Raw genomic sequence first — 14667 nt, 5'->3', positions numbered from 1 at the left:
CCTAAGTGGAGCACTTTGCATTTCTCTTTATTAAACTTCATCCTGTTTACCTCTGACCATTTCTCTAACTTACTAAGGTCATTTTGAATTATGTCCCTATCCTCCAAAGAAGTAGCGTAACGTAATTGCATATTTCCTCGGTGTGTTGCTTTACTGTGTCACCTCTTGCAGTCTCACCATATCTCCTAATATAGGCAGGATCAGGCTAATCCTTATGTGGATGGGGGACCTCAGAGAAAGAACCAGAGTGCTTGTCGTGGTGCTTTGCACGTGGCAATTTCTCCATGATTCAGCAGTAATTCCAGTGCTCCAGTAGCGTGCCAGAGGATGCCGTGTTGCTGAAGGAGCTGGTCTTTCAGATAAATAAAACAGAAGTCAGGAAAACGTGGGGTCCTTTAAGATCCCCTGGCGGAGTTAAAGGCATTGTATGCTAGCCAAATTTCAGCTCAGTTACTTACCGTCTGCAAGCCATAAGTTCCTCCTGACATTGCAGCTGAATGACGCATTTTCCTTAGTTTCCTGTCTTGAAATATTTTAGGTTTCCTCTTTGCAACAGGCCTGGGCCTGCAAGTTTTGTAGTGCACGTGTAGGCTAGGTACTCTGAGGCGCCCGTGTTCAGCCTGGGGCCTACAGTTCCTTTGGCTCACACAGAACTTGTAGGTAAAAACTGCACCGACCGAAGGGCTTTTTACCTGTGCCCCTCCCAGCGTGGGGTGACAAACCAGGGCTAGCGGGGTTTGCACGAGAGCGCTAAGAATAGCTGTGGAAGCAGCACGATGTGGCTGCTTCTCTGGCTGCAGCTTCGCTTCTGAAGCCGACCCGAAGCTTGACAGCCTGTGCTACAGCTTCAGAGCACTGTGCACGCAGCTGTTTCTCCAGCGCTAGCGTGCACCCTGCTAGCCCGAGTTCATCGCCCCAACGGGGCAACTCGATGCCGCAGGCAAGGCAGAGATACACAGCGTGTCCCAGTGGCCCGTGTCACAGCACTGTGTTCAGACCTACTCACAGGAGGGAAAAGGGGGCAGTTGCCCTAGGGCCCGGCGATTCACACGGCGGGGGGGGGGGGGAGGGAGGAGAGGATGCTGCACTCCGGGCAGCTCAGATGGTTAGATGCACTAGCTGCTTCCACCTGAGGCCCCGCCCCTTCTGGGAGCATGGAGCCACGCCCCCGCGTTGTCCAGGGACCCGTGCAGGCTGTCGACCCCCCCGGCTGTGTTTCATCCTCATATAGACTGAATGTCAGTAGTAAATACCTGGTTCAGTTTTTATAGCCTGTGAAGCCCTCTGAGGCTCTGTCTAGACTACACCTCTCTGTCGACAGGGAGATGTAGATTAGGCACATCGAAAATGAAAGTGAAGCCGGGATTTAAATATCCCGTGCTTCATTTGCATAAACGTGGCTGCCGCTTTTTTTTTTTTTGAAAGAGAGCTTTTTCGGAAAAAAACAGCAGCCTAGACACGGATCTTTTGAAAAATAAACCCTTTTTCGAAAGACCCTGTACATCTCATTTTATGAGGGATAAGTGATCTTTCAGAAAAGGGTTTATTTTTCGAAAGATCCACGTCTAGACTGCTGTTTTTTGTTTTTGTTTTTGTTTTTTTTTCAAAAAAGTGCTGTTTCGGAAAAAAGCGGCAGCCATGTTTATGCAAACGAAGCACGGAATATTTAAATCCCAGCTTCATTTTCATTTTCGAAGTGCCTAATCTATATCTGTCGACAGAGAGGTGTAGTCTAGACACACCCTGAGATCCTTTGGACGATGCAAATCTTCCCTAGTCACTGGAGTGGTGGACTGGAAGTCAGGAGACCTAATCCTTGTGTGCCTCTCGTTTCCCCACTTTGCACCTTGAATGCCCCGTGCAGAGAGCAATCAGGACTTGGCTGAAGATGAAAGCCAGACCAGGGCCAGGGCACATGTAGTAGGGGAGAGGTCAAACCAATGGAGGCTCACTCCCAACATCCAGAAAACCTTTCAGCTTGCTGGCACCCCAGACATCTTTCAAATGTCTCTAGAAACTGGCTAGTCCCCTAGCCCACCTGGGGGTTAGCTGGCTCCGGAAGGGTTAAATGTCAATAAAGATGAGCTGGGCAGAGCAGTAACACAGAGCGTGGCCCCCTAAATCACAGGCATCCCCATAGCTGAGCTGCTAGAGAGAGTAAGAGCCTCGACAGCCAGGGGGAAAGGCGGGAGAGGAGCAGATGAGGCGGTGGGTGCATAAGTCGGGCCAGCTGTAAGGAATGAAATGAAACGAATGCGATCTGTTTCTTTTGGGCTAGCCACTGGCTGTTTCGTGTGCTGATTCCCGGTCCTCTCTTCCAGGTATCTCCACTCCTGGGCATGATCACAGGGACACTCATCTTGATATTCGTACCCGCTGCTAAAAGAGGCAACGTGGAGCAGCTGGGGGGGCAGCTGAAGGCTCGGACCTCGTGGCTAAGAGACATGAAGGCGCTGATCAGGAAGTAAGAGCGCCGCTGAAATGGCCTTTAACACCCAGTCTGAGAGTCAGGGGGCCTTGCTGTCCAGTTGCCCTGTGATCTGCGGCCACGCTCAAGACGCAGCCGAAAGCATGTTCCCTGAGAGAGGAAACCACCGTTGCTTTTTCACTAGGGGTGTATCTAAACTACATGGCTCTGTCGACAGAGCCATGTAGATGAGGCTGAGCGGCAAAGGGAAATTTAAATGGCTGCTGCGCTCTGCTGACCAGCTGATGATCAGCTGTTTGTTGGCAGTTTGGGGCAGTCTGGACGCGCTGCGGTTGACAAGGAAGCCTTTGTCGACCGGCGCAGGTAAACCTGGTTTCACGAGGCATGTTTATGGAGCAGGCATACAGGCATGCTGGGAAAAGAAGAGGGACGACATCTTGGTGGCTGAGGGCTGACTGTTTTCTGAAGCTGCAATACTTACTAGTCGCTTGGCACTTTGCCAATGTGAAGGGCTGTCCAGGAGGTGCGACGTCTTGTGACTGTCACAGCACAGTGGGGTGGAAATGTACCCAGGGCCTGATTTGTCATCACCGTGTGCCATGGTTGCACCTGTGAGTGCTAAACAGTACCACCTGGGAGCCTGGGGGAATTTGACTCCTGCTTTGCGCTGATGTAAATGACTGAACAAGGGGAGATCCAGGCCATGTACGGCGTGGTGATGCTTTAACCCGACTTACAAAGCCACGCCGTATGGCCTGGCACAGGCTAAAACCACAGTGATGACAGCTGCAAAAGGAGCTCCCCGTTGAGAGAGCCTGTAGGCAATTTCCTTTGAGAGCCCGTCTTCGGCAGAGGCAGCTCCAGCAGAAAGAACTGTAATTGTATCTTCAGAGCCTATTGGAGTTGATCTCAATCTAGGGATGCTCTGCCTTATGGGCTCGGGGCTGAGCTGATGCCGTTTTCTGCGTGGCTGCCGCCTGCCTTCCCAACCTGTGCAGCTGGCCCCACGGCTCTTCTTCCTCCGGAGTTTCCCGACCTCAGAGGCTAACGCGGTTCTGGGGCTAACCCTTGGATTTTCCGCTTTCTCCTCTCCACAGCCGCAGCTATGTGTTCTCCTCGCTGGCCACCTCAGCCGTCTCCTTCGCCACGGGGGCGCTGGGCATGTGGATCCCCCTCTACCTTCACAGGGCACAAGTGGTACAGAAAACTGTGGAGACGTGCAGTGCGCAGCCATGCGGCACCAGGGACAGGTAAGGCTTGCCCTGTGCTATTGTGAGGAAGGGCTGAAGACAGTGTTTCCTAAACTGTGTTCCGGGGTATACTGGTGTGCCACGAAGCTGTCGGAGGTGTGCCGCAGAGAACAACAGAATTCAAAATGGCCGCCCTTAAAGGGGCAACTTTTTTTTTTCAATAACTTTCCCCCAACCATTTTTTTTTTGGCCCAATAACTATCCCCCCATCCCTTTCCTCCCCTCCCCCCGACCTTTTTATTTTTTCAACAAAAAATCCTTGGTGTTCCTCATAAGAAAAATATTGGTTGGTGTTCCTCGGTCTTATTTAAGAAACACTGGCTTAAGAGGACCAAAACCATTTACTAGGCTCCCTATAACTTCCTGTGGCCCTTGACAACAATAATAGGCAACCCTCAGGTTTAAATTCAGAATTTACTCTTCATTGTTGCAGCCGATCCCTTTTTCACTCCTGGACATGACCCCATTGTGAAGGCCTGAGGCCAGGCAAGGGAGATCAGGGAAGACAGGTGCCTTTGTAACTTAAGCACAGGATTGAAAGCCAAGAGATCTCTGTTCTACCCTGTTATGGCCACCAAGTCCTAGCATGATGTTACCTGGAGATGGGGCTTCTCCATGCCTGAGCTTTACCATATGTACCTGTCTATTTCCGCAGAGGAGCTAACCGTTTAATTGGTTCTTGTGTATATGGCGCTTGGCGACCTTTCGGTGGAATGCAGCTCTCTGTGAGGTTGGAAGTAAGGTCCAGAAGGAGGTGCCTACTCTGGCACTAGAGGAGGGTGTTAGGATGGTTCAGACTTTTTCAGTGATACCAGGGATTGGGTTGGCATGGCGGCCAAAGTACAAGACTTGACGTGGTCCCTCTCCATCTAGGGACCAGCAAAGGGGTGCCCTTGATGCCATGTCTTCAGCCCTAATGGGTGCTCCTCTACCAGTTGCCCCATGTGCTGGAAGCAGGCTGCCAAAGGATGATCTTTGAGTAGATGAAAGGCTTTGGGGCTCCTTTCTGAGCTGAAAAGAGATCCCAGACTTGTAGGAGAAGTTATTGTTGCTTTGAACCTGCCCCAGTAAGACTGCACTATGGCACATTATTTGAGAAGAATAAAATCATGGACGTGCAGAACTGGAAGGTCCCAGTCATCTAGTTGGGTCCCCTTCTCTGAGGCAGGACTAAATATTATTGAGACCATCCTGATGGGTGTTTGTCTAACCTGTTCTTTAGAAAAAAAAGTGAAGAATTGCCAAATTGCAGGGGATTTTGGGTAGAAAAAGCACAGTTGCCAGTTTTGGAAATTGGCCCTCACATCAGAGTTAATGTGAAAGTCGATTGGGAAATCATTATTTTTCCCTGTACAAAAAATGTGGAAAAGTGATTAAAAAAATGTGTCACAATCTCTTGACTTTCTCAACCCTTTTGGGAAATAAAAGATTCTTCAGGAACTAAAAGCTTTCAATCAACATTTGAAAACTAGTTCAGTTTTTCGATGAAAAACTGACCATTTTGTATGAAAGTGGATTTTTTTTTCTCACAAACATTGCCATTTTAATTTTTAAAAATGGTTGAAAATTGTGATCAGCTCTGGTTAATATCCTTGGTATGGACCATGAAATTTTGAATGGCCTCAAGTGCCTCTTTTGCAAATCTGGCATAAAATTACTTAAGGGTTACTCCATGCAGATGCTGTTGCCCTCTGGTTCTTTAAGAGCTGGTTCTTAGAACATAAGAACGGCCAGACTGGGTCAGATAAAGGTCCATCTAGCCCAGTATCCTGTCTGCCTACAGGATAGGGGGAAGAGCCGAGAGCTCCAATGGAGTAGTGGTTCCTAATCCATCATCAGCCTGTTGCTTTCTTGCTTCTCATGCTGCAGTGCAACTATGTTTGAGCGGGAAGAGGGCATTTAATACCATGTTCGTCCCCATTCCCACTGTGACATTGTGATACTGTTGTAAAGATGCACTGGTCTCAGCTCTCCCCTCCAACTTATGTCACAGAGGCAAAAGAAGAAAGAGGCTGTTGACCTGGACTCCCAGAGCCATGTTTTCAAAACTGGCCACTTACCTCACACCCAGCTCACCAGGAATGGCCGCTGGCCATTGTATACTGTGCATTAGAGGGAGCCAGAAGATGCTTGCTGACACGCAGGCAGTGGTAAAGATTGCAGGCTGGAAATAATGAAGGCCAGGTCTAGAAGTGCTGTGAAGCTGCCGGGTGCGCCCACACTGCCCTGACAGAGCTGAGCGCAGAACTTGGTGTGTGAACTTCTGACTCAACTCAGCTCTCCCCCTGTCCTGTTCTGAACTCGGGCAGATTAACCGGAGGCAGGGCCCCCTGCTCCCTCCCCTCAGACAACTATTCTGTTCCTTCCCCCACATGCAAACGTGACGTTTTCCAAAGCGGGCCGTGCAGACTTTGCAGACACGGTTTGGCGACCCGTTTTGGAACAAGCAGCCTTCTCGGTTTTGTTGGTGCTGAGACATTCCCAGTTCCTTAGTACCCCAGGAGTTTGCCACAGGTCACTAACTAGAAGGGAAGTTACACCTTCCAAAAGTAGAAATCAAGGGTCAACCAATCAGGAGAGTGGCTTAATAATCCCAAGAATTTTGTTCCCAGCATCATTTGGAGATTTTTTTACTTCTGCTTTTTTTTTCTTTTTGAGCCACTAGGGTGTAAGGCACACTCCTGAGTTGTTAAGTACAGTTACTCCCTCCCTGTCAGCGTGACTCCTGCCCCTGCCGCTGTGACAAGTGTGAGGTCATGTTGTGCAGAGGATGCGGATTTGTTTCTTTATAAACACCGGAAGGACATTCTGCTGCCTTCCGGCCCCGCTAGTCCCAGGTAGCATGTCAAGCTTTTCTCTGCAACTGTGCAGTCTAGACACTTCTTCCCTTTCCCCCCCTCCAATCAAATGAATCCCAGGAGCGTGGGCTTTAAGACTAACATCAAGTATCATGAGACTTTCAGTGAAATCATGAGACTCGACCACACTGAGAATTTGCCCTGCTGTACTGCGGCTTAACACTCAGGCTACGTCTCCACTGCAGATTTTTTGTGCAAAACCCGCTGAGTTTAACCCGTTAGGCACCGGGCACTGGCCAGCACCCCTCCAACCCATCACAGACAGTGACAGTGACAATTGGGTAAACCCGCAAAGCCAGAGAATGAAGTGCAGATCCCATCGCTCTGTCTTTTCTCTGCTTGCTTGTGAATAATGCTTGTGCACGTTAGTGCGTAGGTGGGCAAGTAACCCTCTCTCAATATTTTGTTTTAATAGTTTGATCTTCGGAGCAATCACGTGCTTCACTGGTTTTCTGGGTGTGATCACAGGGGCTGGAGCAACCAAATGGTGCCGGTTAAAAACCCAGCGAGCTGACCCCCTGGTCTGTGCCGTCGGCATGCTGGGGTCGGCCATCTTCATCTGTCTGATCTTCGTTGCTGCCAAGAGCAGCATTGTGGGAGCTTATGTAAGTATGGTGCCTTCTCTGAATATGCTGCATGCCATCTCGCGTGCGCCCTGTCCTCCACACTCCTTAGCAGGACCGCGTACGTCCTTCCATGCAACGGGGCTGAGACCCAGGGTTATGTGTGCCTCTCCTCTGCTTGGTCTTCTTTCTTTTGCGCACTGCCGTGTCAGCATTGCTGTGCTGGTTTTGGGGCTGTGTTGGCATTGTGTCGTTTTCTCCTCTTCCATCGCATGCCGTGTAAGCTATCGCCTCTCTTTCAGCTGCCTTTATATGCCTCCAGGCTGTTCTGTGCTGGCAGTAGCTGGAAATGAGCGCAAGAGGCAGCACCAAACTGGCTAGCTGTCCACAGACCACCAGTGATCCCTCGTTTGGGAACACTCGTTCTTGCAACGTTTGCTTTTTGTTACTGTATTTTGCTGTAAATCCTGATTACCCCTTACTCTGCCATATAAATGTTTGTGTGTGTATTGTCATCTGTGTCATCCTGCCCATTAAAAAGTGTGTGTGTGAGCATGTGTTGTCATCCAGTATAGCTTTAAGTCCCACTTTCTCCAAAATTTGCATTTCTCCTTCAGTGTCAAGACATCCAATTTCATCTTTCCAAACCCATTAGCTGCACAGCAAGAGACTAGCCTGGCTTTCCCAGGAGATTTTGAATGGTGTAAAAATCAAAAAGAAGTCCCACAAAAAGTGGAAATGAGGTCAGATTACAAAGGATGAATATAAACAAATAACACAAGGATGCAGGGGCAAAATTAGAAAGGCCAAGGCACAAACAAGCTCAAACGACCTAGAGACCCGAAAGGAAACATTCTACAAATATATTGTTACCCAGAAGACGACCGAGGACAGAGTAGGACTCAATGAAGAGGGGGGGGGGGAACAATAACAGAAAATGTGGAAATGGCAAAGGTGCTTAACGACTTCTTTGTTTGGGTTTTCACCAAGAAGGTGGGTGGGGATTGGATGCCCAGCATAGTGAATGCTGGAGAAAATGATGAAGATTCAGAACTTAAAATAGGAAAAAAAAACAAGTTAAAAATGACTTAGAAAATGTAGATGTCTTCAAGTCCCCAGTACCTGATGAAATGCATCCAAGAATACTCAGGAGCTAACTGAGGAGATTATCTGAGCTATCATCTTTGAAAAGTCAATGAAGATGGAAGAGATTCCAGAAGACTGGAAAAGGGTGAATGTAGTGCTCATCTATAAAAAGGGAAAAAACAACAGCTCAGGAAATTATAGGCTAGTCAGTTTCATTTCTGTGCCAGGAAAGATAATGGAGCAAAAACTAAGGAATCCATTTGCAAGCATCTGGAACATAATGAGGTCATAAGTAAGAGTCAACATGGATTTGTAAAGAACAAATCATGTCAGACTAACCTGATTGCTTTCTTGATAGGATAACAAGCTTTATGGATAAGGGGGAAGTGGCAGATGTTGTATTCCTAGGCTTTAGTATAGCATTGTATGACCTTCTTATCAATAAATTAGAGAAATACAACCTAGACAGGGGTACTATAAGGTGGGCACATAACTGGTTGGATAACCAGTCCCAGAGATTAGTTATCCATGGTTCCCAGTCATGCTGAAAGAGGTTCTGCAGGGCTCAGTTGGGACTGGTTCTGTTCAATATCTTCATCAATGATTTAGATATTGGCATAGAGAGTACACTTCCAAAGTTTGTGGTTGATACCAAGCTGGGTGGGGTTGCAAGTGTTTTAGAGAATAGGATTATAATTGAATAATTTGGACAAACTGGGGAAATGGTTTGAGATAAATAGGATGAAATTCAATAAGGACAAATGCAAAGTACTCCACTTAGAGAGGAACAGTCAGTTTCACACACACACAATGGCTGTGTCTAGACTGGCAAGTTTTTCCGCAAAATCATCTGCTTTTGCGGAAAAACTTGCCAGCTGTCTACACTGGCCGCTTGAATTTCCGGAAAAGCACTGACGATCTCATGTAAGATCGTCAGTGCTTTTCCGGAAATACTATGCTGCTCCCATTCGGGCAAAAGTCTTTTTCCGAAAGACTTTTGCACAAAAGGGCCAGTGTAGACAGCACAGTACTGTTTTCCGCAAAAAAGCCCCGATCGCGAAAATGGCGATCAGGGTTTTTTTGCAGAAAACCGCATCTAGATTGGCCACGGACGCTTTTCCACAAAAAGTGCTTTTGCGGAAAAGCATCCTGCCAATCTAGACATGCTTTTCCGAAAATGCTTTTAACGGAAAACTTTTCTGTTAAAAGCATTTTCGGAAAATCATGCCAGTCTAGACGTAGCCAATGGGAAATGGGAAGGAATACTGCAGGAAGGCTATGTCTAGACTACATCCCTCTTTTTTTGAAAGAGGGATGTAAAGAAGACAGATTGAAATTGCAAATGAAGCCAGGATTTGAATTTCCCGTGCTTCATTTGCATAATGGTGGCCACGCGTTCTTTTGAAAATGGATATTTCAAAAGTGAAACTGCTGTCTAGACACAGTTCTTTTGGGAAAAATAAACCCATTTTGAAAGATCCTGTACTCATTTTTTGCGGAGTACAAGATCTTTCGAAAAAGGGGGGATTTTTTTCAAAAGAGCTGAGTCTAGACAGCAGTTTCACTTTTGAAATAGCCGTTTTCAAAAGAAGAGTACAGGAAATTTCGAAAAAGGTTTTTTTTTTCAAAATTCAAATCCCGGCTTCATTTACAATTTCGATCTGTCTAATTTACATCCCTCTTTCGAAAGAGGGATGTATTTTAGACATGCCCAAAGGGATCTAGGGTCATAGTGGACCACAAGCTGAATATGAGTCAACAGTGTGACATTGTGGCCAAAAAAAAAAAAGAAGCAAACATCATTCTGGGATGTATTAACAAGAGTGTTGTAAACAAGACACAAGGAATCATTCTTTCACTCTACTCTGCATTGAATACCCCACAATCGGAGTATTGTGTCCTGTTCTTATTACCACATTTCAGGAGAGATGTGGAAAATTGGAGAAGAGCAACAAAAATGAAAACATGACCTATGAGGGAAGATTGAAAGAACTGGGTTTGTTTAGTCTGGAATAAAGATTAAGAAGGGACATCGCAGCTTTCAAGTACCTAACAGGTTGTTTACAAGGTGAAGGGAGAAAAATTATTTGCCTTAACCTCTGATAGGACAAGAAGCAATGGACTTAAATTGCAGCAAAGGAGGTTTAGGTTGGACATTAGGAAAAACTTTCTAACTGTTAGGGTGGTTAAGGCCTGGAATAAATTTCCCAGGGAGGTAGTGAAATCTCTGTCAGTGGAGATTTTTAAGACCAGGTTAGACAAACACCTGCCAGTGATAGTAGATGGTGTTTGGTCCTGCTGTGAGAACAGAGGACTGGAGAACCTTGATGACCTCTCAAGGTTCCTTCCAGTTCTAGTATTCTATGATTCTGTGTCATGCCGCTCATAGGTTCAAGAGATACTAGGACCAGAAGCAGATTTCAGGTGCCTAACTCTTGGCTTAAATATAAAGAGAGCTTCAAAGAGGTGTTTTATATGCCTTTTAGCTGCTGTAGTGCCTTGGATTCCGTGCTTACTTTGATTTCCCAAGATCATCTTAAAAGCAAACAACTTCTCCCAAATGAAACACTTCCCATGTCATTTTGGTGGCTGCTTGCTTCCAAGTCCTGTGCTCTGTCTTTTGTCCCAAAGGTAGCTCCTTCTCTGCCTTTTGAGATTTGCATACCATTCAGCACTGAAAATTAGGCATGCTTCAGTTTGACTGAGTGCATGGTACCTATGCCCCCCCCATCCTCCAAAATAGTTGAATGATCATTCTCACTTTGAAGCTTACAAAACCAGTGAAACTAAGTTTATAATTATAGACTCCAAAAACACCTGTAGGGAATTCATAATGCTTCCTAATGTGCTTGATATCAGAACTCCAGAGTCGGCATGGCTTGGGACGATGCTTGTTTAGGCTACGTCTGCACTGCAACACTATTTCAGGATGCCGGAGTATCACAAAATAGCTATCCTGTGTCTTCACAGCAAGCCCGTTATTTTGCTATATAATGAGCTCGCTATTCCGACATCCCTGTAAACCTCATGCCACGGGGAGTAAGGGATGTTTCAGAATAGTGGGTTTCCCGGGGTAAAATCAGAATATATGCAGGACTCAAAAAAGCATTGAATCTACTCGCCTTTGGTGAGTAGATTTCAGCTGGGCACCCCGATCATTTGCGACACGCGCATGCGCAATGCGAGTGTTGCTCATGCGCAGTGCGGGGCTGGCGAGCGGCTTTCACCGCTGTTCGTCAAGTCCTGTATATATGTACAGAAGTCTAATGTAAAGGCACAATAGAGAAGAAGCTAGGAACTCAGTGGCAGAGTACAAAAACATATAGGCTACGTCTAGACAGCGGCGCTATTTCAGGATACTGGAAGTATCCTGAAATAGCTATTCTGCATCTTTTAAACGCAGCCGTTATTTCCAAATAACAGGGGCACTGTTCTGACATCACTGTAACCACGAGGGTTAAGGGGCATTTCGGAATAGCGTTCTATTTCAACATTTAAATTTTGAAATAAGATACGCAATTTGCATAGCTCAAATTGCGTATCTTATTTCGATCAACGGGTTCTGTGCAGATGCACCCATAGTAATGACCAAAGGAAGGACTGAGAATTCCTAGCTCAGAAGCCAGGCCATAGTAATTGGCTCTGTCACCATAATACAAGAAACAAGACCAGTCACAGAGAGCTGGGGTGAGAAATAGATTTAATTTTAGAAGCAAATCAGTGCGGGATTGAAAACTCGCTAAATAAGGAAACCTCTTCCCAGCAGTAACAGAAGGATCAGAGTTCAGGGAACCTAAACCAACATACAGTGAAAGCAAATGACATGGCCACATCAGAACTGCTAGGGAGGAATGAGATGTTCCACCCCCAAAAATATATGTCTAACACAATCAAGAGAATCAACCCACTTGATTTCAATGGGCATGTGGCTAACTCATCCCCTCTCTGAAGCCCTCAAAACCACAGAGACAGCACCAACAATGTTCTTTAGAAGTATTCCGCATATACATTTAATTCATCCCCAAAATGAATCAGACCTTATTTGAGGGTGATGAGGTCCAGCCTTAGGCAGAAGAAGTGGAACAGATAACCAGACCGTAAAGGAAACCGAAGAAGCAAATTAAAAATAAATCAAAGATTTGAGCTTCCAGGAGCATCAGTCTGTCTCTGCTCCCCTCCACCCCCGAGGGCTGGCTTGAGGAGAAATAGCTCTTTTAGGTGGAGTATCAAAAAATGAGTGATACGACGAAGCAAAATACGCTGCTGTGATGGCACGTTGTGGCTTTTCTTGCCTTCTTGATTTGAGGAATAGCGGGGCCATCACTAGCCTGTCAGGATGGTGTGTATTTTACATGGCATGTACTGAGCAGGTTGTGAAGGTGGCTATTTTTGGGCATTTGTTTGTCTCTTTACTTTGCAAATGATTAGTCAGGTGCCTCTGTGTGGCCTGAATGCCTTTGAAATCTCATACGCCTGTTGCAATGAGCCACAGCATCTTACAAACAGATGGTGTTAGAGCACGAGGTATGAAATGGAAAGGAGGAATAAATCCCAATGAAGGCGTTTCCCCTTTCTTTTTAGGGGGCTTGAACCAATGAGGAGAACTTTTGGAATAATTGTTAGCAAGAGGCCAAGAACTGAATTGGCTATTGAGACTAAAACCTCCGTTCCATCCGCATGTTGATGGAATGGGGTTGATCTTAAGCTAAATATGCACTTATGGCTTTGGTGCATTGGGGCCCTGAACTATTATTACTGATTCCTAGATGTATGCTCCCTCCAGAGGAGGATTAGAGGCCTTGCCTAGTGTTATACTGAGGGGATCTTGCATGGATACACCTGTTCTATGGTTAGAGAAATTAATTCCCATTTTGCTATGTGACCTTTAATACTCGTCAATTGCTTCACTAGCAAGTAGGTTTTGTGTGTCCCAGGGAGTTACATTCAACACAAATGTTGTTCCTTTTTGGATTAGACCTGTGTAACTTCATATTTTGAAGCCATGAATCCACCGGGCTATGCTCTCACGTTAACCTGTTGCAGAGGGTGTCAGCCTTTTGTGGAATTGTTCTCTAGACTGTGCACAATGTTTGCTAAAGGAGCCATGATCCAAGCCCATAAAAATCGATATATTTGTAATGTGGTCTGTTGTGAATATTAACTAGGGACTTATTGCAACAAGTTTGAAACAAACAAACAGAATAGGAAGGTTTATGGCAAACACACACACACACACACCCATGTTGAGTTTCATGTGACTAAATCTTGTCCTTTGTGTGTGTTTTGTTATGACAGATTTGCATTTTTATCGGAGAAACTCTTCTGTTTTCAAACTGGGCAATCACAGCTGACATACTAATGGTGAGTCGCTGCTATTAAAGCATTTTCTTCCTGGGAGTGGCGGGTAGAAACAGCTTTTCAGATTGCAAAGGACAGCCTGCAGGTGCTGACATGTCCCTTTAAAAGCCTAACTCCACCTCAGTTTGGTGAAACCTCTGTAGAGCTCACTGGTACCTGGCTGAAAATGTAAGGAATCACATGTTGAGTTCGGTGAGGACTCAGGAATGGGCTGCCCATTGGCCAGTTTTACCATCCAGAATTGCCACTGGCTTCGTTGAGTAATAGGAAGTCACCTCTACACAGGCCCAAAGTCAGCCATCTACCTCTGTCTGACTTACCGCCAGGAAACCAAACGTTCTTCACAGACACGGAGAGTATCACTTTTATGGGGAGGGGAACTGAGTGGCAGGGAGAGGAGAGGAAGGGAGGGGGGGAGGAAAAAAATATGAAGAAATCTTGGACCATAGTCTCCTCTTCCAAGAGGAAACCCTCAAGGCTTTTTCACTTCAGGTACCTCACCTTCCATTTGTTCTCTGTGTAAAATGTTTCATGCCTCCAGGACTGGAGAACTCTAGAGCACTGGTCTCCCCTGCTGGTTTCTGCTCTGAATATGTGTTAACCCTTTGCAGATCACGAAACATATTGATCCTTGCAGTGTCATTGTGAGAGAGGTTAATAGGTATGTTTCACATGTCGGGAGACTAAGGCACAAAGGGGTTACAGAACTTGCCCAAGATCACGTGGCAGGTCAGTGGCAGAGTGTGGACAGTTTTCCCACCCCCATCACTGTGCAAGCCCTGCAATGTATCTCCAGATAGGGTTATTCCTTGCCTATACAAACAAAAGCAGATGGAAAATCAGGGCCAGTATTTCTATGCATTAGGGCCCCAATTCAACAAAGAACTTAAGCTTAAACCTAGGCACATGCTTAAAGACTTTGATGAGTGCAGGTGAAAATTAAGCCCATTATTTATTGGCATTATGGTCGCACGTATGTGCTGTACGAACCCAAAACAAATGCCTATGTCTGTCTGTCTAAGATATTTTTATAGTCCCTATCCCTGAGCACCTCACAGTCTATTATATTCACCCTCACACATGTTTGTGAGGTAGGCCGTGCTGTTATCCAGCCCCATTGTAGA

At 46.2% G+C, this 14667-nt stretch overlaps 1 protein-coding gene across 3 annotated transcripts in view; it reads left to right on the top strand.

Annotated features, from left to right (window-relative positions):
- SPNS2 (SPNS lysolipid transporter 2, sphingosine-1-phosphate) overlaps positions 1-14667 on the top strand; it is a 200960-nt gene that overhangs the window by 147231 nt on the left and 39062 nt on the right. For all 3 annotated transcript variants that reach the window (XM_075904318.1, XM_075904317.1, XM_075904316.1), the window contains exons 6-9: positions 2322-2464; positions 3526-3678; positions 6952-7141; positions 13481-13546. In XM_075904318.1, the coding sequence (XP_075760433.1) occupies positions 2322-2464; positions 3526-3678; positions 6952-7141; positions 13481-13546 (552 nt within the window). The remainder of the gene's footprint in view (positions 1-2321; positions 2465-3525; positions 3679-6951; positions 7142-13480; positions 13547-14667) is intronic.

Source organism: Pelodiscus sinensis, chromosome 21, assembly GCF_049634645.1.
Source record: "Pelodiscus sinensis isolate JC-2024 chromosome 21, ASM4963464v1, whole genome shotgun sequence".
Classification (NCBI taxonomy): domain Eukaryota; kingdom Metazoa; phylum Chordata; order Testudines; family Trionychidae; genus Pelodiscus; species Pelodiscus sinensis.
This window is presented reverse-complemented; position numbering and strand designations above follow the sequence as displayed.